The 26,090-nt window shown below is 44.1% G+C and overlaps 1 protein-coding gene across 5 annotated transcripts in view; it reads left to right on the top strand.

Annotated features, from left to right (window-relative positions):
* Positions 1-26,090, top strand: part of ZNF385B (zinc finger protein 385B) — a 1,180,505-nt gene that overhangs the window by 935,282 nt on the left and 219,133 nt on the right. For all 5 annotated transcript variants that reach the window (XM_078681482.1, XM_078681483.1, XM_078681484.1 and 2 more), the window contains one exon: positions 20,142-20,252. In XM_078681482.1, coding sequence (XP_078537608.1) covers positions 20,142-20,252 — 111 coding nt within the window. The remainder of the gene's footprint in view (positions 1-20,141; positions 20,253-26,090) is intronic.

Below are 26,090 nucleotides of genomic sequence, written 5' to 3' on the forward strand. Positions count from 1 at the left end.
GTGCAACGAGACTGGGCTGCACCTCCTTGGAATTGGGAGCACTCACTCTTGGAGTGTTGGTCCGGCGGAGTCGTGCCTCACTCACAGAGTGCAACAGCAGCTACATATGTCAACGGAAGACAAATGGCCCTACCTGAGGGGCACGGGCTGTTGGGGTCAGGAAACTCGGGGCACACATTGGTGCTCAGCACCAGCTTACACAAAGGCAGGGGATGGCCTGGGCCTGCTGCCTCCCATGCTTTAGCCCTGAAGTTTGGTGACAACATTACCCTCTAACTCATGGTGTTGGTGTACCTCTATGGCTTTGCCTGAGTGAACTGTAGGAAATGAGCGGAGGGGTCAGGGCACATTCCGGTATCCACTGAGGGCCTATATAATGACCTTGGAACACTGGACTTGGAGCCTTGTTCTGGTGGAGAGTAAGGATGTTCTAGAAAGTGGTAATTCGGAGCCCTGATAAACATGTACTGCCCTTATACTCCTTCTGAGGTCAGAGTGTTGCGGGCTGGGATCTGGCCTGGTGGACATTTTATTAGGCCACATGTGATCATTGCTGCAGGACAGTGCCTCCACAGTGGCAAGAAGACTGGCAGTGCCTGACACCTTGCCTGGTGAGATAATTGGCGCATTTGCCTTGCTCGACTATTCGGCTCTATGAGCCTGTGTACCTGATCATACCCTGCTCTGACAGGGTTTGATACTGCTTTGGACAATAATGGTTGGTACTGGGCCCATTTGGTAGCGGATTGGCATATGTAATACTCCTGCTTTGAAGTCCAGTAGCGATAGCTACTAGTTACCTGTATGCTGTGTTGGACCGTCCTGAGTTCCCAGTCTCAGTGAGTCCTGCCCAATAGGCTGCACCTCCATTGTCAATAGAGATCCCTTCACAACCATGGCAGGAGCGGGAGACTCTTTCCAGCCTTAACCAGTGGATATGGATGGGTCTGAACCAATACTACCCCACCTCCCCCACCCCTAGAGCTTCAAGTAGATAAGATTATCGCCACGTTTTCTGACACTAAATCCACCCTAAAGCAAGATATCAGGCTATCTTGGTTGGCCTGGGCTTCTGAGAGCTGATCACCACAAATTAGCGGATAGAGTGAAAGAGGTGAAGGTGGTGGTGGTGAGTTGTTCCCATCTGGCGCTGATCAGACAAGTCACAAACCTGAGCAATAGGGTACGCACCCTAAAACATTGTGCCGAAGATGCAGAGGGCCACAACCATCTGAACAATGTTCACATTGTGGGACTCCCTGAAGGAACAGAGGGTGGAGACGTATTGCCACATGCATCATTGTTGGTATTTGCGATTCCTAAATTGCGAAAATTAAGGAATCGCAATTTAGAAATCGCAAATACCTATGCATTAAAAATTCGCAATTTTTTTTGCGATTTCTTATTTTTCCTTATTTGTGATTCGCAATTTTGCGAATCGCAAATAAGGAATCCCTTTACATTGATTCCTATGGGCCTAGAGGCCCATAGGAATCAATGGGAAGGCATTCTCATTTTGCGATTCGCAATTAAGGAATCGCAAAATGAGAATGCAATTTCTAGGGTGCAGGGGGGGGGGTCCAAAGGACCCCCCGCTGCACCCCAGAAATGTAACTTACAGTCCATTTTTCACACATACATGCCCAAGGGCATGTGTGAGTGTAAAATGAAAGTGGCAAAAATGCACTTTTGTGCATTTTTGAAACTTTTCTTAAATTAGCATGAAGGTTGACTTCATGCTAATTTAACACTTCTAATTTGCGAATTCGAAAACTTTTTCAGATAATGCATTGCATTTAAGAAATCGCAAAATTGCGATTTCTTAAATGCAATCGCAATTTAAGAAATCGCAAATAATTTGCGATTTCTTAAATTGCGAAAAAACAAAAAAGGTTAATGCATCCCAAAACAAAGAATTGCGTTCGCAAACGGCCGAATTTTGCGATTCGCACCGTTTGCGAATGCAATTCTGTTTGATGCATGTGGGCCATAATGTCTTACCTTGAGCAATGGTTGAGGACGGATGTCGCTCAGAATCATCTGTCTCCATTCGTTGCCCTGGAGTGTTCTCACAGGGTGCCTGCCCAGCCAGCAGCCAGGGTCACCTGCCCCAACTAGTGGAGGCCAGATTACTCAATTTCAGAGACAGGGATATGATACTGCAGTGGGCATGGGTGGGGGCTCATGCACCATTGGTAGTGGGAGAGTATAATTGTTCCCTGCCTTGACTGCTGCTGTGCAAGGGAAAAGGGCCTCCTTTTTGAAGGTAAAGAGAATGCTCCAGGAAGGGGTCCTGTAATACTCATTAATGTTCCCGGTCAAGATGAAAATAATGCTGGATGGTGCCACGCACTTCTGTGAAGACCCCAAAACGGCATGAGAGTGGCTCGATGCTAACAGATCAGGGCCAGCCCCAGTGTGCGGGGGGCGAGACCAGGCGCAGGCTCCGGAAACAATCTAAGGAATCACTTGCAGGGGGACTCTGAAGAAATAGTCTAGGTCCCAGACTGAGAAGAACCGGGCAGCTGGGGTGGGGTGGTGAGCAAAAGAATTATGGATTAAACCCAGATCGTTGTGACTGAGGGTGAATGTTTGCATTGTCCAGCATTCCATCCATTAATTGTTTCTTTTGCATATGTCGCCCTAACTGGGAAGGGTAAGCCCACACGTGGGTCCCGTGCTCACCACACCACTGGATTCAAGCTAGCCTGGCTGATGAAGGGTGATGCCCTGCAACCGGTCCCAGGATGCTTGTTTCCGGTCTAGGGAGGACCTGGCTTGGCAGTTTGGGCTGGACTGTTCCCATGGGGAACAGGGTCAAGGCTGATTTGCATATGGCTGGGTCCAAACTCGGGTGGTGTGGTGAGCAAAAGAATGATGGATTAAACTCAGATCCTTGTGACTGGGCGTGAATGTTTGCATTGTCCAGCATTTCGTCCATCAATTCTTTCTTTTGCATATGTCGCCCTAACTGGTAAGGGTATGCCCAGACGTGGGTCCTGTGCTCACTACACCTCTGGGTTTAAGCTAGCCTGGCTGATGAAGGGTGATGCCCTGAAACCGGTCCCAGGATGCTTGTTTCCGGTCCAGTGAGGACCTGGCTTGGCAGTTCGGGCTGGACTGTTCCCATGGGGAACAAGGTCAAGACTGATTTGCATATGGCTGGGGCCAAACTGGGCTGTTGTGGTGAGCAAAAGAATGATGGGATAAATCCAGATCCTAGTGACTGGGGGTGAATGTTTGCATTGTTCAGCATTTTGTCCTTCAATTGTTTCTTTTGCATACGCACTTCTAGCTACGGCAGAGACCACCATGCCATGTATGTCTGACTCAGAGACTGATTTCCCATCATAAGGATAGTCCTCAGAATCAGAATCCACAGGTTCGACAATGGAAGTGACGCCACAATCTCTAGAGGACCTGATGCAGCTCAGAGGTGTTTGTTTACGAGGTCTTGCCTCTCTCCTGCAATTCCCCCGTTGACAATTGGTTGATGGGTGCCTTTACCTTTGGTGGTAATCTGGTTTACCTGCCATGGCAATGATTGTGAGAGGCGCAGTGGCCTCCTCTGTTGGTGGACCAGGGATGCTTGGATGAGGAGCACCGAGTGGCCTAATCAGGGCCACGGTTTGTTCCTGGTTGACAGGCACTTCCAAGCCTGGAGCGGGATTGGTGATGCTGGTCTATTCTTGCCTGCCCCTCAGCACTTGACACCAACCAGGAGTCTGGTGGATTTATGAACATGACAATGCTTATCTTTCATGTGTTTGGGTGGCCAGCCATTGCTGGAATGCTCTTGGGTTGAGGTGTTTGATGTTGAGGTATTTGTTGTTTGTCTCAGGCAATCCGTTGCATACTGTTGTGGGGAGTGTGGGTGCAGGGTTGGTTTGGGGTTGACTCTATGGACCTCAAGTTCCATTTGGATGGATGGCTTATCATCACCCAGTACTCACATTTATGACATGGAACATCCAGGGCATGGGGTCTGCATCCAAGCGACACAACTTCCATAGGTATCTTAGACGCAGGGGGGTGCTCATTGCTGTGCTGCAGGAGACTCACCTTACGGGTATCAAAGTGGAGCGCTTGCACCTTAGGTGTGCAGCCAATTATATGCCACTGCTACTCCATCTTTGTCCTGGGGGCCTTGGTGTGGTTTAGGGCTAAGATCCCTTTTGAGTTAGAACACTCTTCCATAAGTAAGGAAGGCAGATATGTCTTGGTCAAGGGCAGGTTGTTGGGCAAGGAAATCACACTAAGGAGTATATTTGCACCAAATCTGAACCAGGTGGAGTTCTTCCATTCCCTCTTGGCGCCCCTGGGACACCTAGAGAGTGATGATCTGCTCCTGGGGAGAGACATTAATTGTGCCACAGACATGTTGTTGGATCAGTCCATTCCCCCTCTACCTGGAGCGTAGGCACATAGAACAGTGGTGGGCCTCCGTGAATGATTACAACACTGGGAGCTGGCTGAAATCTGATGCACCTTTCATGGGGTAGAATGGAATTACTCCTATTATTTCCACATTCATGCACGACAGACTAGATTGGGCAGTTTTCTGTGTTCTGACAGGATGAGTCAATATACAACTTACTTCGAATACCTTGGCCGCATTTTTTTCAGTCACAGCCCGTTGCTTTTAGGGGTCCTGATGATGATGATCGCCTGGTGATCCCTACATGGATTTTAACCCTTGGCACTCAAAGATGCCTGCTAGAAAGACTCCCTACAAACTGCCATCACTGGATACTTTGATACTAACCAGGGCTCTGCATCCACTGTCCTGGTAGAATGGTAGTCCAAGGGCAATGTTTGGGTCAGTCAGTGGGAGTCCTAAGGGAATTAGATGGCGAGTTGCGTGCTCTAGAGGCCACACTCGATGCCTTACACAATGCCTTAGGGGCAGATCATGTGGCCCACCGTAGGCTTCTTGAGGCAAAGGATCCGTCTAACACTACTCTGGAGCGTTTGCACTGTCATGACTATAGGAACTCGGTGACCCGAGCTCATGAGGGGAAGGGAAGGTTGGGGAGGCTCCTAGGTTGGTTCATCAGACCTGAGACCTGAGGCCCTCACATTACCCAACTTCAAACTGCTGATGGTGAGCGTGTCTATTCCCCGGGAGCTATTAATGATGCATTTTAGGACTACTATGAAGCGCTTTACCGCCGCCCGGAGCTACTTCTGGAGGGTCTGCAGACAGATGTTCTGGACCGGTTGCTATTCTTAATTTAACCTTCGGGCCAGAGAAGATCTCGGCGTACCGGTGATGTTTAAAAAAATACTGCATGTTATCACAGAATTGGCTACTGACAAAACCACGGGCCCAGATGAACTCCCTGCAAAGTTTTGCTCCACATTCATGGGACAACTGGCCCCGAAACTGGAGGCAAATTATGCAGAGTTGCTGGGATTGGGAGCTTTGCTCTAATCCACGAGAAGTTCAACTGAGGTGACCTTTCCTAAAATCAAAGTAATGGGGGCGCCTACGTCAGCGTTCCAGCCTTTATCCATGATCAAAATGGACTTCAAGATCCTCAGTAATGTTCTGGCCTCTTGACTTGTGCCCCACATGCCGGCTCTGATTCACAGGGCCAGAATGGCTTCGTACAGGCCCGCAGAACCTCATTTAACCTCAGACGGCTCAGATCTTATATCACCCTGCAGTGCAGTCCTTACAGTGAGCCTTGCTGATGTCGAAAGCCTTCAACATGGTTCGATGGGACTTTCTAATAGCTGTGATGCATTGTGTAGGACTGGGAGAGGGCTGGGTGAAATGGGTCACATTATTATTATTAGTACTCTGCTCAAATGGCGAGTGTCAGGATGGGCACTACTATTTCTCATCAGTATGATATTTTTCAGGGCTCGAGAAAGAGTTGTCTGTTGTCCCCTCTCTTATTTGCCTTGGACATTGAGCCTTTGGCAGAACTGTTTCCTCAGGAGGGCAGGTGTGACACCTGTCATCCTTAGGGTGGTTTTTCACTGTTTGCCTCCCATTGTTGCTGGTTATTTTTGTTGGCCTTAAGACTCCGAGCACTTTCCCACTGCTAACCAGTACTAAAGTGCTTGTGATTCTCCCCTAAAAACATGACGACATTGGTGTAGACCTGATTGGCATGTTTGTTGTACTGGTAAGTCCCCAGTAAAGTGGTATACCTTATACCCAGGGCCTGTAAATTAAATGATACTAGTGGGCTGCAGTAATGATTGTGCCACCCACAGAAGTAGCCTTTTCAATCTGTCTCAGGCCTGCCACTGTAGTGCCTGTGTGTGCAATTTACTGCCAATTCGGCTTGGCATTTAAAACTACTTGCCAAGCCTTAAACTCCCCTTTTTTAACATATGTCACCCCTAAGGTAAGCCCTAAGTAAACCTGAAGACGGTGCTATTCAAGTAAAACTTAGAACATGCACCTTTATGTTTTGCATGTCCTGGTAGTGACAAGCAGCCTATTTCGTTTCACATACAGTGAGGCCTACCTTTCTCATTGGCAAGCATTTGGAATACCTTAATATACTTTTAAGCTGTAATCTCTGATCCGGGAGCAGTAGTTTTTTCCAGTTTGATATGTTTGGAATGGTAATGATCATTTCTCCTTACTGGTGAAGTTGGATTTAACATTACTCTTTTAGAAATGCCACTTTTAGAAGTGAACGTTTCTCTGTACTTACTGCTCTTTGTGTCTGACAGCCTGTCTTCAATACGTGTCTAGGCTGGGTCACAGCTGCACTATGTGCATTTCCTCCAGACAGCCACAAACACAGCAAGGGTTGGGTGTGACAGAGGAGCCTTCTGCATTCTGATAGTCTTCCTGGGCAGGAAGACGGAGATATGGGTCACGCTTACATCTGAATAGGCTGTACTGTGTCCTCAAACAAAACACTGATTTAGCTCTCGGGTTTAGCCTGGCAGACAGGATGGGGTTGAAAGCAGTCCTTGTGCTCTTCAAAGAGCTCCTTTGAAGCCACCTCCTACATCAAAGTCACTTTTGGGTATAGGTACTGGGTCTCTGACCTCCTAAAATCCAACACTTTTGGATTTTCTAGTGAACCTCTTTCAGAAGGACTGCTGTGCCACTTAAAGGAATCAATGAACTGCTTTTCCGTAAGGACTACTATTCTGCTTGTTGTCATGCTGCCTGTTGATTCTGGACTCTGCTTGAAGAACTTTGCCTTCCCTTAAAACAGACCTCCAAGTGCTTGCTGGCTTGCCTCTTGTTTTCTGAACTCTCAGGGACACAAAATAATTCCTACAATTCTGATTGTGCTACTTGTGCTGCTGGACTCTGCCTTCTGTGAGTCATACCTTTGTCTGAGGTGCCCTGCCCAAGCTCTTGGCATCAGAAGTGGGTTCTGCAGCTGTTTCATCAAAAAACAATGCAGTCCATCGACTATATAAGAAATTTCACCACATCTCCCTTTGACGCCGATGCAGCAGCTGCACGATGACTGCAGTTCCACAGCTCAAGAACGATGCTGTGCGCAGCTCGAGGAAGAAGCATTGCCTTTACTTCAACAAAGCTCGAAGCCGACGCCGCAACCCAACTGCGTGGAAAAGATCGAAGCATCGAACCCTCAGTGTAGATGCTTTGCTCCATCCAAAGTACTTTCTCATCGGGCCCTGTGTGGGTCCTGTAGCCAGCCTGCCTTCTATTGCAGTCAGTCTGAACTTTTGATTTGCACCTGTCCTCTGACAACTTCAAGCAATGTTTTGATCGCTAGTGACTTCTGAGCTCTATTTTTGGCTTAGTCTTTAAAAAATCATATCGCGACTTGTACTGTTTGGATTTTTGGTGTTTTGGTCTTATTTTGCTCTAATTAATATTCCATATTTTTCTAAAACTTTTTAGGAGTTTTTTTGTGGTGTATTTATTGTGTTAGTGTGTGTGTGTTGCACAAACACTTTACACATTGCATGGGGGTTGGGAGCACACTGCCTCACAGTCCCAGCACAGTTCGCCCCTTTGCATCCTGGTAAATGCAGTACACAGTTCAAACTTACTTCAAAATTAGCTGGAGTTTTTCACCAAAGTTGGTGCAGACATTGCTGTATATCTCTAGACACGTGTTTCTGGGTTGAGCCCGTCTTCAGTAGAGAGCAGCAGTATTAGATAGCAAAGAAAAATAATCTGGGGATGCTGGAAATGCACATTGCCTTTGTAGATAAGTTTGACTGCTCTGTCCCATGCTACCAGAAAGTGAGCATAGGTTATCTTATTGTGTATCTAGCTTTCCCTGATTAGAATGGTTGTTCATGCCAGGTCTGGGTCCATACATCAGCCAACCAGGAATCTCATTTCTAGCAGCTAGGGCAGTGGTATTGTCGTCGACGTCCACAAGCATATAATTTCACCGCACTTTATGCAGTGGTCCTCCTGCTTTATTTGACTTATTACTTGTTTCTACAGCCCCCGCAACTCCTGGACTGGACAGAGGCTGGGCTAGGGGCAGTTGGTGACCGTTACCATCTGGGCACCCTCCTTCCTTTGGAGGAGCTGTCGACCCAACCCAACATGCTGTGCTAATGGGACAGTATATGGTCCGAGTCCCTCGTACAGGTTTTTAGAAGATCTCAGGTATGGTGGCCGGGAGGAACCAATGCCCTTTGGGGTACTCCAGTTGTTGCTGTCTACGGTGTTGGCTCAGCAGCTAGTGGTGTAGTTTTACAGGGCCCTAAATGAAATAGTGCGGAGACCCTTGTTAGTGCTTATGGCCAAGTCGGAAGGGGTGTTGGGTTGTGATATCACTAACCAGGAACAGAGTAGAATCCCACGAAAGTCTCCAGAAATACAAGACCGAAATATATCTAATTTAACTATATCCACATGACCTACCTGACACATTACAGGCTTCAGGTCATTTATGGTGGGAACACGTGCCTGTCCCAGCTGTAGACACCCTGATGAGATTCTCAGAAACCAGTCTGTTGGTGGAACAAATAGCTATAGAAAGTATATTTCTCTATTTTGTTTAGTATTACAATAGTTTGGTTACAGTTAAAATGTGTTCTTCATCATGTGCCTCTTTCTGATTTGGTATAATTGTAATGTGTTATCGAAGTTTGAAAATTAGGTTTGACACCAACAAATTTGTTCGGAATGGTACTGAGGAGGAAAGAAAATCATCTCTGTAGGTCAAATGTGTGTCTCTGTGTTAGTTCTTTAGAAACATTAAGCAGCAGGGTGACTGTAAGTATCCCAAAAGTAGATTCCCACTAGAGAAGCCAGAGGCAGAAGGATTTCGGTAAAAAAATAAAAAGCACAGGAAATAAATTGTGATCTATCTTTATCACCTGCAGGGCACAAGTCTGGGTGGACATGACAGCACTGAGCCCCACATCCAGTTTTAGAGGATGGACTCTGTAACCTTTGCCCTTAGGCTAAGTGAGGCTGAGAGGCGTTTGTGGTGTCACCGCAGGGGACCATGTTTGGATCTTTTTACTGCACCCCATTAACCATTCTCTAACTCTTTAAAAAATACACCCAGCATATTTTATTCGGCAACCCCCGTTTACAATGTAATTACCAATTCCCACATCTTTGTTTAAGAATGCTGTCAACTTTAAGCTATTTCCAAGTTCAGTGATACATTTTTTAATGGAAATCATATATGTGATTGTTCAAAAGTAAAACAGACTTCAAAGATGTACTTTCACATTTGTGTGTGAGCCTGCGTCCATGTTTTTTTGTAAAGTGTTTATGCTTTCAGGCCACTTCACATCATAAATCTCATCCACCATATCACATTTTTAAATGTGTCCAAAGTAAATCGCTTTAATTTAGTGCAACTTTCTAAAATAAGTAAACAATAAGTAAATGCTGGTCCCCAAATCTTTTGTTTGGAGCTTGCCACCCGCTGCCATGGAGGGGTGGGGGCAGGGCACATCCCCTACTTACCAACTGCACAGTTATGCTGCTCTCCATTTGTCTTTTCTGCTCCGTTCTCACTGTAACTTTTCTCTCCTATAAGTCTTTCTTTCTCATTTACTGCCTGTCACCATCATTATCTCTCTGTTCTCCTCTATTTAGCTTTCCCCCTCTCGATTTTGCTCTTTGTGTCACACGCTTTCTTCTTCTTCTTTTTCGGCAACCCATGTCTATCTCTTTCTCCTGCTCATTTTCCCCATGCCACCATATGTATTCATTTCTCACCCCTCCATCTGTCGCTCACTTCCTTTTGTGTTCTATGTCTCTATCTCTTTCTCCTCTTTTTCCCTGCCCCTATCCCTTTCGCTGTTCCTCTCTATTTTTTTCTCTTTCCGCCCTCTCTTTTTTCATTCTGACCCCACCTTTCTCCCTATTTCCACCACTGCCTCTTCTCCTGCTCTTAATTCCTCCCTCTGTATCTGTCTTGTTTTCCCTATTTACTCACTTGTCTCACTCGCTTTTCCCCTCTGACCCTTACATTGTCTCTATATTTTTAACCCCCTATCCCTATCATTCTCCTTCTCTTTTCCCCTGTCTCTATCAATTTATCATTTTGTTTTCACATATGATCCCCTTTTTTCCTCCTCACTCTTACCCTCTTTCCCTATTTGTTCTTCTCTTTTCTCATTGAGCCCTTCTCATTCCCCCTCTATTTACCCTTGCCTGCATCTCCTTTGCGGTGTCTTCCTCCCGGTCCTTATGTCCTTCTCCCTCTCATATCTCCTCTGCCCAGCACTCTCTTCTCTTTTCCTTCATGTCTTGCCCGCTCTAGCCCTTTAAGTTCCTCCATTCTCTCAGTCCCACTTTACCAAGTTCCTTTTCCAGGTTTGTGTGCTAGGTTTTTTGGACTGCTCTAGTGTCAGATTGTGCTGTGCTCATAATAATAATAGGCAACAAAGGTCCTTGACAAAAGACAAAATACGTAGACTAAGAATAACTATAGGCCACAATCTGCCCTATAATGAGTAAGGTGTCCAGCCGGACCCTGAATTTAATCAATGTAAAGAGTAGAAAACATTTAAAAACGACATGTATATAGTGGGACACAATCCTGTATGCACAACTAAACAAAGGCTACACAAACATTTTACAAAAATAGGAGGTTAACAGGCAATTTTATACATTGTGAGAAGCTAGTACAAGTTAGAAAGGATCAATCTAGCTTTACTCTTGTAGTAAAAACGCATTTATGTCACACAGTGGGGAACTAGTGTTTAGACTACAACAACTGTCGACGGCGTTTCGATCCTATAAAAATGAAGGATCATCATCAGGACAACCAATTAATTGCCTACTATGTAAGCCTGTGAATAGAAATGGGAAAACATAAAAAACGCAAAAAACAATTGTTTAGATCCTTAATTCATCCTACAGTTCATAGCATAACTAGATTATGCGCCATGCTTTAAGGTGGAAAAACTGTCATACGTGCGGGAAGGTGCAGTAACTGGTGACATTCAACCACACTTTCTTATTTGTGATCTAACAACCAGTGAATAGGTTACTGTGTTCAACAGGCCAGGGAAGCTAAGAGTGAGGTGTCAAGTCGGATGAACCAGAGCGGTAGGTCTAGAGATTGTCTGTATCTTGATTAGCACTAATGGCTCGACGTGGTCAGGCTCGAGAGAGGGGAGGGACCTCTTAAAATCATCTAATAGTGAGGATGTTGAGCTAACCAAGGCTGAAATTGCAGAAAATATATGGGGGGCTTACCTGATTGATAAGGAGGACTTGGCGTCTGGGTTCACTACTATGGTGATAAGGCAGGATAGGTCCGGAGTGGAAAACCTAGGGAAGGCATCTAGTTAAACATCAGCCAAGATCAGGGATGTAAAAATGGAAGGAAATTGACAGTGGCGCTTACCTCCGTGTGTTTCTGTTTCCAGAAGGAATGGAACCAAGGGGTGGTGGACGCCCTAGTTACGGTAAGTCTAAAGACAAAGGAAGGGAATGTAAGCCAGGACTAAGGAGGGAACACTCAAGGGGGATAACCAACGAGAGTTTTAGGGGTGCTCACCTGCATGGAGCTCATACAATATGTCCCGTCTAGCGACGCCACTACAATCAGAGGAAGGGCGCTTCAGTCTCCAGGGAGAGAGGACATCCAATTTAGGGTTGAACCTTGGGACAGGATGGGGAGTGTGGGTTCGGGATCGATGGAAGTGCTTACCAGCGTGTAGATTTCAATTGCGTGATGAAGGGCGCAATTGATAGTGGCCACCCGGAATCAAGGCGTCACCTGCGGAATTTAAATTGTGTAAGTGGTGGAATCATATAGCTTATGGCTCGAGCTCATTTATCAAGCTGGGGGGGGGAGAGCTAGGCTTACCTCCGTGTTCAATTGGAACAGCGGAAAAGTCGGTCGGGCGGGCGCAATTCGCTGTGGATTATCCGAGATCCTGACCGAACCTATAAATTAAGGAGTATATCAGCAAGGTCGATATATATGCTGAGTAAGACTCACGCATCAACGGTAGCAACAGGAGAGCAAGGCTTACCTAATTCTTCACAATGGAACAGCAGTACACGTCTGTTGGGCTGAATCGCTCTGATCAGAAGCAAAATGGCAAGCGTGAGGCATAAGAATCGTATGTCGGCCATACTGGATGGGGCTGAAACCTTCATGGTGGACGGAAATCGCAGCCATTTTGAGATGGGATGAGGGTTTCAAGGAGGCGGCCATATTGGAATGGGGTGAATTTCGGCGCGGTGAAGGGAGTGACTATAACATAATTAATTTCATAATTAAAAAACGGTGCAGTGAGTAGGGGTAAATACCATGCATTATATAAACACTTGAAACAATTATATTCATTCCAACCATTGACAGGACATTGTACTAGCATGACAGCTTGAAATTGTAATCAGCCAGCCAGCGAGCAATCTGTTGCAACAGGACGCTTCATGTTCAGAGCAGTGTGGTCCAGTCTTCATTGCGATTTAATCCATTCCTGATACTGTCCATGAGTAGAATCATTTTCAGTTCCTCTCTGTTCAATAAATGTACAATGTCTCCTCCACGGGGTGGCAATTTATCTGATTTGAGGACAGTCCATTTCAAATCATTGTCGCTATGTCCTTTTTCAGTATAATGGTCCACCAAGGTGGTGTTTTACAGCGAATTCTGCTGCGGTGTTGGCCTATCCTGGTTTTTATCTTTTGTTTAGTTGGACCAACATAAACAAGCTTGCAGGGACACTGGATCAAATAAATCAAAATCGCTGCTGTTACAATTGGTGACATTTTTACAGTTAATGGTGACATTGTTAAAAATAAAAGTTTTACCTTCTATGATAAAGTCGCACACATTGCACGATCCACATTTAGCATGACCCACAAGCGGTGTTTGATTCCAAAGGGAATTTAACGTGTCACGTATGGGGGACTTGGCAATGCGGCCCTCACTAGATGGTCCTTTAAGTTAGAACTTTTCTTAAATGCAAATAAGGGTCGATCAATGTGCAAAGTGCCAGCATTGAGAATAGGCCAGTGTTTGATTATACTTTTTTTCAAGCCATTAGACACAGGTGAAAATGTAGTCACACACGCTATTCTTTTGTTGGATTCATTGTCTTTATCTTTAGGGCAGAGAAGAACCTCCCTCGGACAATACCAGGCACGTTTTACTGCTCTCCTGATGAGCCTTCTGGGGTAACCCCTGTCTTTCAGTTTGTCAGATAATACTGCAGCTTCCTTAAAGTAATCCTCCTTTGCAAAGCAATTCCGTCTAATACGGAGGAATTGTGAATAGGGTAGGGAGTCCCTCAGTGCTCTGGGGTGATTGCTATTGTAGCTCAGAAGTGTGTTCCTTTCGGTAGGTTTGCGGTATAGTTTAGTATGCAATACACCTTCAGAATGATAGATGTTGAGATCTAAAAAGGGAATCGACTCTGCATCAACTGTGCTCGTAAATGTGAGCCCACAGCAGTTGTTATTGAGCCAATGGATAAACTGATTCAGGCTATCATGGTCATTGTTCCAGATTAGGAAGATATCGTCAATGTAACGTCTCCAAATAGAGATGGCAGACGAAAATGGGTTGGTAGGAGTCAGTATAGTATCTGTCTCAATTTTATCCATAAAGAGTATGGCCAGATTGGGGGCAAAAATAGCCCCCATAGACGTCCCCTTCACTTGTTGATAGTATTGTTGCTCAAATGCAAAGAAATTTCTTGTTAAGCAGATTTCCAGCAATTGAAGAATAAAGACAGAAGGAACCCTATATGGTCTAGGCCTGTTTTCAAGAATGTCACGTATAACCAAAAGGGCCGCAGTTTGGGGGATAATTGTGTACAAGGACTCAACGTCCATTGTACACAATACCTGATCTCCCACAGAGAATTATGTTTCTTCAATCAGGTTCACCATGGCCATGCTATCCCTGACGTAGCATTGAGTGACTGGTACAAATTCCTTAATAAAGAAATTCACATAGTGCCCGAGGGGCTCAAGAATGGAGCCACACCCGGACACTATAGGTCTACCTGGTGGGTTTAAGATATTTTTGTGGACCTTCGGCAGGGTGTAAATTACAGGCATTATAGGTGATTTGATGTTAAGAAATTGGGATTCTTTCGTGTTAATGATTCCCAACTCTAAGGCCTCTGTAGTGATTTTAGAGATAAGGCTCTGTAGGCTCTTTGGGTTAGTAGGGAGCCTCATATAATGGTCAGTATTAGCCAATTGTCTGAGGATTTCCTTTGCATACAAGTCTCTATTTTGTAAAACAATACCTCTCCCCTTGTCCACACTTTTGATGATCAAGGTGTCAATATTTTTCAATGTTTGGATGGCTTTCTTTTCTTCTATTGGCAGATTGTATGGAATTAATTTTTTGGTTTCCTTAAGGGCATTAAGCTCTTTAGTAACCATTTTTTCAAAAGTAATTACTACTAGGGGGACCATACCTGCTGTAGGAGAGAAGGTGGAAGGTGGTCTGAAAGGGGTGTTTGCAATAACCGAGGGTGTCGGATTTAGTTGGAAGAAAGCTTCTAGGCGAATCCTCCGAAAAAATCTGAGGATGTCGGTCTGTAGTTCAAGAAAGTCAGTGCGTACGGTGGGCACGAAAGAGAGTCCCTTACTAAGGAGTGAGGTTTCAGCAATGGACAAATTATGAGTAGATAAATTAAAAATGGGGATGGTCTGTGTATTCATTGTATCAGTATCTACCACTGATAAAATTTCTGTCGCATTTGTCGCTCCCCCGGCGGATTGTACCACCGTGGTACTCGTTAGGCTTTCCCACTTGTCGGTGGATTGGATTGGCCTCTTTCTAAAAAATTACTCCTACTAGGAGCAGGGTTCCTATTTGATGGACCTGCGTTATCCCCTGAATCGGAGTTGTCCGATAAATCAACAGAGGAATCAGAAAAGCCAACTAGGGTTTGCCGTTGGTTAAAGCGACCCCAAGGCCTGGTGTTACGTGGGTTCGAATAGGCACGGTTTGTACCTTTCCGCTGTTTCAATTGAACACGGAGGTAAGCCTAGCTCTCCCCCTCCCAGCTTGATAAATGAGCTCGAGCCATAAGCTATATGATTCCACCACTTACACAATTTAAATTCCGCAGGTGACACCTTGATTCCGGGTGGCCACTATCAATTGCGCCCTTCATTACGCAATTGAAATCTACACGCTGGTAAGCACTTCTATCGATCCCAAACCCACACTCCCCATCCTGTCCCAAGGTTCAACCCTAAATTGGATGTCCTCTCTCCCTAGAGATTGAAGCGCCCTTCCTCTGATTGTAGTGGCGCCGCTAGACGGGACGTATTGTATGTCCTCCATGCAGGTGAGCACCCCTAAAACTCTCCTTGGTTATCCCCCTTGGGTGTTCCCTCCTTAGTCCTGGCTTACATTCCCTTTCTTTGTCTTTAGCCTTACCGTAACTAGGGCGTCCACCACCCCTTGGTTCCATTCCTTCTGGAAACAGAAACACACGGAGGTAAGTGCCACTGTCAATTTCCTTCCGTTTTTACATCCCTGGTCTTGGCTGATGTTTAACTACATGCCTTCCCTAGGTTTTTCACTCTGGACCCATCCTGCCTTATCACCATAGTAGTGAACCCAGACGCCTAGTCCTCCTTATCAATCAGGTAAGCCCCCCATATATTTGCTGCAATGTCAGCCTTGGTTAGCTCAACATCCTCACTATTAGTTGATTTTAAGAGGTCCCTCCCCTCTCTCGAGCCTGACCACGTCGAGCCATTAGTGCTAATCAAGATACAGACAATCTCAAGACCTACCGCTCTTGTTCATCCGACTTGACACCTCACTCTTAGCTTCCCTGCCCTGTTGAACACAGTAACCTATTCACTGGTTGTTAGATCACAAATAAGAAAGTGTGGTTGAATGTCACCAGTTACTGCACCTTCCCGCACATATGACAGTTTTTCAAACCTTAAAGCATGGCTATGAACTGTAGGATGAATTAAGGATCTAAACAATTGTTTTTTGCGTTTTTTATGTTTTCCCATTTCTATTCACAGGCTTACATAGTAGGCAATTCATTGGTTGTCCTGATGATGATCCTTCATTTTTATAGGATCGAAACGCCGTCGACAGTTGTTGTAGTCTAAACACTAGTTCCCCACTGTGTGACATAAAAGCGTTTTTACTACAAGAGTAAAGTTAGATTGATCCTTTCTAACTTGTACTAGCTTCTCACAATGTGCAAAATTGCCTGTTACCCTCCTATTTTTGTAAAATGTTTGTCTAGCCTTTGTTTTGTTGTGGATACAGGATTGTGTCCCACTATATACATGTCGTTTTTAAATGTTTTCTACTCTTTACATTGATTAAATTCAGGGTCCGGCTGGACATCTTACTCATTATAGTGCAGATTGTGGCCTATAGTTATTCTTAGTCTACGTATTTTGTCTTTTGTCAAGGACCTTTGTTGACTGATATTACTAATACCCTTGGTCCTTGCTTCCCGAGTGGGTTCCCTTGTTTTTCTTAATAACATAATAATAATAGGGGCACCCATGATATCCCCTCGACCCCCATACATTCAATTTGCCTCACCCTATTGCACCAGTGTTTCCTTGTAACATTCTTTGACAGCAGACAGTGGCAGCACATTTCATGTTTTATGGCTGCCAGCCTTTATACGTGGCCATGACTGCAGCCAGAGGGCTCGAGTTGGCTCTGAGTAATACTGGTCAGCAGTCTGTGTGGGAAGAGAGGATGTGGGGTACAAGAGGGCATTGGAAGGGGGTCTGGCACAGGAAGGGTGGGTAAAGGGTGCTGCGAGAATGCCTGCTAGCCCTAGTGCAGGTTGAGACCTTATATATAAACTCCATTATCGCCCAAGCCCCAGTACACTGTGATTTAGTTTTCAGTACCCGTGCCCTGTTAGTGTGAATGCTGCACTCTATAATACAGAGCAGCCCTCCAGTACGGAATACAGCTTCTGAGTAGTATATGCTTTGTGAAACCTGTATGAACACACTGCACAGTACAAAACCTGCCGTGCAGTATGCTCCACTGTATAATAAACAAAAAAAACGCATATCGATCCTTCTCTGGAAATGCGCCCAAAATCTGGAACTCCATCCCAGTTCATATCAGGACCACCCCTCCTTTGTAAACTTCAAAAGACAACTCAAAGACCTCTCCTCAACCGATCCCTTCCAAATGGATAGCCGCTGCCCAAACGCAAACTCCTGCACACTGCAGCACTCAGCCACCTGAGCATTAAGACTTCTACCTCTCCCACCACCCAAACGGTACATGGACCTCCTCTCCCGAAAAAGGTCCTCACACAAATCATTTTGTATACGACTCCTATATAATGCGTTTTCATGCCAATAATGTGATACTATATTCTCCGTCTTTTAATTCGCCATGAATCAATATGTATAATATTGGTTTTCTTTGACTGATTTCACCATTACTTATGTTGTAAAGCTCTCCCATACCCTCAGGTCTGGCTAGCACTATATAAAACTCCTAAATAAATAAATAAACACTCTGTACTTTATGAACACAAACACTTCCCCGCTTCCCACAACCGCAAGTCAACTGGAGGTATAAGGTGCAAATCTTCCAGCCTTCTCACTGCTGTCTCTGCTCCATGTCGGGTCCGTGATCCAAGTATCTTCATTCTACATAGCAGGCTGGCCACAAAACCACCGAATTCCTCAGCCTCGACAGGTCTCCAGAGATACAGGGACAGGCAGCACCATGCCAGGACATTTGTTTACCTAGGACCGGGACTGACCATGTGGCCTAGTTGCAAGAAAATAGTGTCGGTGCTGCCCACCGGCAACCACGACCACAAATTAAACACTGTTAAATATATCACTGTTGTTGCTAACTTCATTGACTCTAAATATAAGTGCCAACAATAAGAGCGAATAGCTTCCTAATTAGGTATTCTATTCATCGTTTTTATTTGTACATCAAGTATATAAAGGAGTTCATTATTTCATACTGAGCAAAGTGATTAAATCTTTAGAAAAGCATGGCCTATGATTTAAATGTAGACCCACTCATTGTCTAAACTATTCACAGCGTTGTGCACAGACAGCAAGTTAATGTACGTGTCTGTTTGGTTTAGATATGAAAACAAACATTGTAGACAAAAATTGACATTCTTGTACATAGAGTAGCTCAGCTTTGTCTGCAAAGTTTTCCAATCTCTTTTACATAAGGAATATTATCGGGGTGTCGCATAACTTCTTGCCAACCCCCTTCCCAAGAAGTCACTGCTGTTATTACATATTCAAATTAGCCCCACACTAATTTTTAATATTTGTGCCATGACCACCTGCTATTTCAAGATTCAGTTTAAGTCCAATCTGCCTCATTTCCAAATTATGTGCGCAATTCCAAGGCTTTATTTGCATTTTAGAGTTAAAGAGAAGCTGGAAACTGTACTATTTAACAGCCTATGCCCCCGTTTTCAGAGTAACTTTAAATAGCACTGTGTGTGGGAACACCTGACATGGGCGTTGATTCAGATGGTGTCTGTAATTTAGCGTTCGTGTATCGGTTTACATCATGGCGTTAACCTGCTGTCAGGCAGATAGCATGTGGCTATTGAAACGCCCTGTAATCCACCCCAGTGGCTGACATATTTAAAACCTATCAATTGTTAATGTCGCGCCTTCTTGGGTTCTCATCCAGCGCTGCCTCCATACAGGCCCCTTGTTTGGGAGCTAAGGCCACTTACTCCGAGCGGGATCATGCCAGGCCCTGACCTCTGAAACGCAACACTTCTGTGGGAGTCCAACACTTACACCTGCCTAGCCCTCGGAGGAGGATGTTGCCTGTTCGCTGTTCCTCGTACATCATTTCCTGCGGATTTTGATCTGAATGCACCAGAGAATTGTTTGCTGCCGTTTCTCGAGCTCTACCGACGTTTGCGTTTCCTGGTGACATTGGCTGGTGGTTTCCAGTCACATAGTAAAGGCCAGAGGGACTTGTCGAGTCCATTTTTGCCCTAGGTAAATATGTTTTGTTTTGGGCTCGTGTTCAGAGGGTGTTTGGAAACAACTGCAAGAGGCCTCTTTGTGCATGCGTTTGAAGCAAGCAACGTCGAGTGAAACGAAATTTGGATGTATGCCTACACGTATAAAACTGATTTACAAGGTGTATTTTAATATATGTTTTGCTGGTTTGTTATGGATATTTAATGCGAACCACTAGACTTAGAGAAACCAAACAAGTCACACTTGCGCATGTATCCCTCATCTGGACTGAGAAAGACTGGGGAACATTGTATTTTTTTTGCACAGTCCTTTATGTTCTAGAAGACGACACACAGCACATTGCAGCTTGATGTTATATTTCTGATACAGAATATATATTGTTGCGTTTACATTACCCTTCGTGTACGGTAACTGCCCCATATTACACTGATATTTGTACAATAGTACCAAGGCGGCAGATTTCTCTACTCTAAGCTTGTAGCAAGAAGCACACACACACGACTGCTGGTTCATTTTCTTCTGAAATGTGCAACAAAGATTGGGTTATGATGTGTTCTGGCAACAAATATGTACAGTGTATTTTCGTCATTCCCGTTGTTCATGTTTGCTTTGTTTTTTCAAGTTGTTCATATTTGCTTTGTTATTCCTATGGTTGTTCATGTTTGCTTTGTTTTTTCTGGTTGTTCATGTTTGATTTGTTATTCCTATGGTTGTTCATGTTTGCTTTGTTTTTTCTGGTTGTTCATGTTTGCTTTGTTTTTTTTCACTCGCTCAGATGGATCCTGTGCAAAAAGCCGTCATAAACCACACGTTTGGGGTGTCCCTGCCGCCCAGGAAGAAGCAAGTGATCTCTTGCAATGTTTGCCAGCTCCGCTTCAACTCGGATGTGAGTAGCATGTGTTATATTATTGATGCGTAGCTGTTAATCTGCGAGCCTGCCCTCGAGCCAGAAACACCTGCGTGCTGATGCGCGCGCCCACGTCAGGGAGCGCGCGCCCAGCAGCCACGAGTGATCTAATGAAATGCGGCGCAGTGTGATTCCTTCAGTACATGGTGGTCCAGCAGACTGTTATGATGTACTTTACCGCTCGCGGAGTCCCATCTGGTATCTGGTTGTGTTTCCCGGAGTAGGGCTTTGAAAATAAGAATTGTTTTTCTTATTTTGACAGGGCGCCCTGTGATGATATTTAATTGTTTTTATTCTACAGACGATATCTGATTATATTAAACTCAAATATATTTACCATAAGGTGCCATTTCAGTGTTCCAGGTTCTAAATTCGAAACCCAATCATTGCGCGCACATTTCTTCTCTAATGCCACATTCATAGAATTGCATTAAATTTGTTGCACAGACAGGTTAGAGGGTGATCGCGCAATAAGAACAATCCACACTTAAATATTATAGCAAAAAAGGTCACTTTTTATTTAAGACAGTCAAAACAGATAATCCTTTACTTTACATTTATTACGATAGAAAGAACACACATTGATACATTTTTCCCCAAACATTTTCAATAATAGATGTAGAACCAAAAACATTCCCAAAAACTTATCAATAAATACCCCCAATACTGTACAATCCCAACAATTGGTTTTCTCCTCATTATCTTTCCATAACCATTTTTCTCCTATCCTCCCCCCACCCCCAGAGGGAAAGGATAAGCCCGCTCTAGACTATCCAGACCCCCCAGAGAGTGCCTAATGAGATTATAAACCAAGAAAGGATAAAACTGTAAAACTGTCTTAACGTGACAATTTTTTTTTTTATAAATAAAGAAAAAGAAATAAAAATTAAAAAAGAGGGAAGGGTGGGTGGGACAAACAACTACGCCACACACCTCCCGCCTTCACCAGTGACGTCATTCCCGCCCACCGACTTCCTTAAATAACCTACCCTCGCGAAACCTCCCAGGGGGACACCGGCTCATGCCAAGGTCCCCGTGGGTCCCCATTCCTGACAACCGCTGGATATTGACACATGCCTAGATGAAAATATATTCCATTTCAACAAAAATATTTTGATTAGTAGCATTATTTATCGGTGGGCGGAACTCGCTGAGTTTCACTCCACAGAATTCTGCTGAGTTACATTTAAATTCTGCAAGATTGCATGGTGTTCTGCCGAGTGGAAAAAATGCACCATGAATTGCTCAAGAGGGCGTGGCTATTCGAGTTTATTTTGCTGCTGCTTGAGAAAATCTACTCGAGTGGCAGCAAATCTACTCGGATGGCAGCCCTTTGACAGCGAACGACCTCCTGTGTTAGAAAATCACGCTAAGGGATGCCAAATCATGCTCTCCAAGTCGCATTTTCTCAAGTCTCTCATGAGAAAAATACTGTCATGCAGTGATTGGCAGAATTTGGCTAGAACTCTGCTTTAAAGAGTAATGTGGAGTGACCAAAATTCCGTCAATTCTATGTGTTGAATGACACTTCCACCCAATCCTAGCATTAGTGACTTGCTTTCTCTCCTGCCTTTCATGCCACAGGCATGGGGTGGGGTGGGATGGTGGGGAGAGAAGAGAAGACCATAGGAGGTGAAAGAAATCACAAGAAAGTCTTGGATATAGGAAGGTAAATTACCTTTTGTTTAGATTGCACAATGTCCAGAACCATGTTTGATTATTACAGTTTACAATCAAAATTGTAATTTATATATTCATTAGAAGGTATATCAGTAGCTCAAAAAAGTGTGCAGATGACAACAAATAAATGTTGGTACAAGAAATAAGAGTAACAGATTTAGAAGTTTGGGACAAACAACAGCTTATGTTGCTGTTCAGCCAATGAGGTAAATATACGTTTCTGCCCATCCTTAATAAGTAGGGGTTATTCATCAGGACAAATAATGCTTTCAGAAGAAGTTTTACATGTTACCATTGCCAAGCATCCAAAAGTCAAAGGATGTAGGTTAATAATACATGAAGGTGGGGTGTAGGGTACCTACATGCCTTTGTTGTAGTCTGCACACCCTCTGTGAGCTAATACTATATCGTTATTCCTATGGACATATCCTCAAAGTTCAGTTTTAGTTTGTGGTTCTAGTAATACCTTTTTAAGACCCAGCTACAGTGCTGGTAAGCACTTGAGAGTACAATGTGCTATTTATTACCAGCGTTGAGTGTGCTGGGGGGCCATGATTCACAAGAACCAATGCCTCAAGTGAGCCATGACACAATAGTAATAAATAGAATATTATACTCTGTGTATCTGCATATATGGTTTATGCCATGCCTTTTTTCATGTGTATCTGTTTAAAAAAAGATAGTTAACTAAGAAAAACTCCTAACCACTGTGACCAAGGCCAGATCTGTGGCCAAATCACCTTGGCTATCTAAGAAGCATTCAACATTATAGACCTCCACATGCTGCTCAGACACTTGTCTGCACATGCAGGTGTAGGTGGAACTGCTTTAACTCAGTTCACTTCCTTTTTTAAGATAGTGCACCCAACAAGTTATACTTAGTTCATTCCTATCATAAATCCCCTCCATCAACTGTGCGGTTCCATAGACATTGACCCTCTTGACAAAACTGTTCAATATCTATATGGTTCTGTAGGTTCACATTGTCAATAAACAAGACATTAGCTATCACACGCATGCAGATGACATCCAGATCTTGTTTAAATTAGAGCAAAGATTTGTGGACCCTCACAGAAATAGTTACTTAGTGAAATATGTACGCCATTTGATAAAACTCAACTGTCTCTACCACAGGGGCTGAAAATGGTCCTACTCGAGACCAGTGGCGGCCGGCACAGATCTGGGGTGACTGGGGGTAAAGGGGTGTGAAAAAAGAAAAAGTTGCCTACCTCCTGGCCGCTCTGTCCCACGTCGTCTCCCTTCCGCGTCAGCTGAACAGGAAGCAGCATTGCGATTGGCTCTCCTAAGCCAATTACAATGCTGCAATGCGTTGTGATTGGTCTGTGATTGGTCTGAGCGCCATAGCTCTGCACTCAGACAGGGACTGGGGGGCTAGGCATGTTCTCCACCCAGGCTGTAATGCAGCTTGAGTGGAGAACATTCTAAGTGAGCAGGACTGTTTGGGCGGCTCTAGACAGCCGTCCAAAGCGTCATGCACATTTCAGTGTGCCCACCACTCCTCCCCTGCCCTGCTCTGTGAGCAGAGCAGCCCCACCTCACCCCACCCCAACCCCATGCTTCCACAGCAGGAACAAATACATGATAATAACATCAAGTTATTATCATTTTATTTTTATTTTCTTTCACTGCTGCAAAGCAGTGAGTGTGGGGACTCTCCTCCACCTGAGCAGAGGAGCCTCTACTGCTCAAGGACCCAGTTAGCCCTTCATATTTACCTTTCAGTTAGCCAACTCTCCCCTCCACCTGCCAGAAAGACACGCTCTAGGTGCATTTTTCAACTGTGACTGCTTTTTCACTCCATAAATCAATCCTGTTACCGAGAATGCATTCTTAGACTTATGGAAATCGTTAAGATTCCTCACATGCTGATCAGATGGTTCTTCACTAAATTGTCCTAGTACTCGTTGTGGTTTCCTTGAGGCTTGACTATAAAAATTCTATTTACCTCAAACTGCCAAAAAAGCATCAGATCAAACTTAGAATCAGGCTGCCCTCCTCACACTCAATTTGATGAGCTGCAATTATGCCTTGTGCACAAACGAGGCACTGGAATTCTGGGGCTGGTAGTTTAGTTCCAGTGAATTGTATGATTTGAAAGTGAAGCCCAATGTTCTGAGGTGGATATTGCACACTACTGACAATCTGTGCTGGAAGTAATTGTACGAAGATGGCTGGATGTCACCAACAACTGTAGTGGGTTTTTATCAGCCTAATCCATTCTAGGAGCTTCAGTCCTCATTTGCTTCAGTAAATCTAGTATAACTAACATACCTGAAAGCCTTTATTTATAAAAGAAAAGCACAGGACTATAGAATTGTCTCCTTGGTGACATGGAGTAACCTGTACTCATCTGAAAACCTCAATAAAGTCTATCTAACATTTACTTGTATTCTGATTGCTTGTGGTAGATGCTTAATTTGTGCCACTTGTTACAAGTGGTGGGGACTGGAACCTATTTTTGAAGACCAAAAACCAGAGTGTTTTTCATCATCAGATTTAAATCAATGTGGAAAAAAGCAGAACAGGGACAAAGAAAGAAAAAGAAAAAAATAGAGAAAAATAGAGAACAAGTGACAAAGGGACCAAGCAGATTGGAAAAAAACCTGGGAGATTGAAAAATATAGGCAGGAAGTGTAGGGGGACAGAAGAAAGATGCATGGTATGGATTCAAGCTCCTTGGGCACTGGGCAACCACACCACTTGGCCACACTGGCAGCCGGCTCTTACATAAATACTTTTGCTACCTTTATTATTTTTCTTTCTTTTTTTCATTTCTTTTTTTTTTTTTTACAAATTAAGCACTTACTTTGTCACAAGCAAACCCTGCTCTCTTGCCATACCCTCGTGTATTATTTGTTAACACCAGAGGCAGCTTTAATGCCTTGTTTTATACTCACGCTTTGATAAACTGTACAGTTTCAGCATTTGATTAAAAAATGTAGGTTGGTATACCTTACTGTCAGTTCTGAGATTATGCCAAAGTGAATCATTAATGTTTTAACAATATTGCTTTGCAGGGCACTTTAACAACGATACTTTTATTGAGTATTGCTGGATGTGAAGTTTTTAATGACTTACATACATATGTAATGTTCTTTATGAATCTTTAAAAAGGAATCATCGAAAGATAATTTGTTTGGTCCTTTTACTGGAATACGTTGGTAAATGTAGGCGGACAACTACAGGAAACATAAATCTTAGTATAAGCCTATAGGGTATTTTCATGCCCAGAAGGAGGAGTGCAGAAGCTATAAATAAACCAGTCTTACAATATGATATTCCTAACAGAAAAAAGTCTATTGATCTCTGACCCGCAAGGCAAAACAGAGGCAAGCATGATACAGCTGCGGGATTTTCTGAAATGCAGTTCATTGGCTGACTGACTTATTTTTGGATCAGCCCTTTGGGACAAGTGCGCATTGCATTTGATATTTTGTTGGTCATTGCTGCAAGTCATTTTACCAGCCAGAAGCAATGATGGAGGTCGGCAGATTTCGTCTGGTTCCTCACATTTCGGGAAGCTTGATCCGCCAAGAATGATTTTTTTTTTCTTGTGGCCTGTGTTAAAAATAAGACTACCCTCAAGTATACTGGACGACGCATGGTCCATGCACTTTCAGTGCACCTACGTCAAGGCCCTCAGAGAAGGGCCATTATTCCCCTCTTCTGCATTTTTTTATGGCCCTGCACTCATGCTTCAAAAATTCTTAATAGCTTTTGAAGCAAGCCTACTCTTTTGATTAATGATAAGGAAGCTAACATACCAGTCCCACTAGATGGCGCCAGATATTGGCGCTGCTGGGTCCTCTCTTTCCTTGGAAGATATTTTTAGGTTTTGCCTGCACATTGCTTGGGCTGTGCTTGAGAAATATATTGTTTTTAATATAAACTTGAAAGGGATTTCTATCCCGCCTCCTCTCTTTCCTGGCTTCTCATTGGTTCCTGTGCGTGCTACTTACTTTTCCTCCATTTCGATTAGCTGCAGCATATTTCCTGCATTTACCAATGCTTGTTCCTCATCTGCTTCGCTTATCAGTTTCCCTTAACCGAAATACTGATAACATCCGTTTTGGTAGAACTATTTTTTCATAAAGTTTTGCCTCTTTCTGCTTTTTA

The sequence above is a fragment of the Lissotriton helveticus genome, chromosome 3_1 (genome assembly GCF_964261635.1).
Source record: "Lissotriton helveticus chromosome 3_1, aLisHel1.1, whole genome shotgun sequence".
Classification (NCBI taxonomy): domain Eukaryota; kingdom Metazoa; phylum Chordata; class Amphibia; order Caudata; family Salamandridae; genus Lissotriton; species Lissotriton helveticus.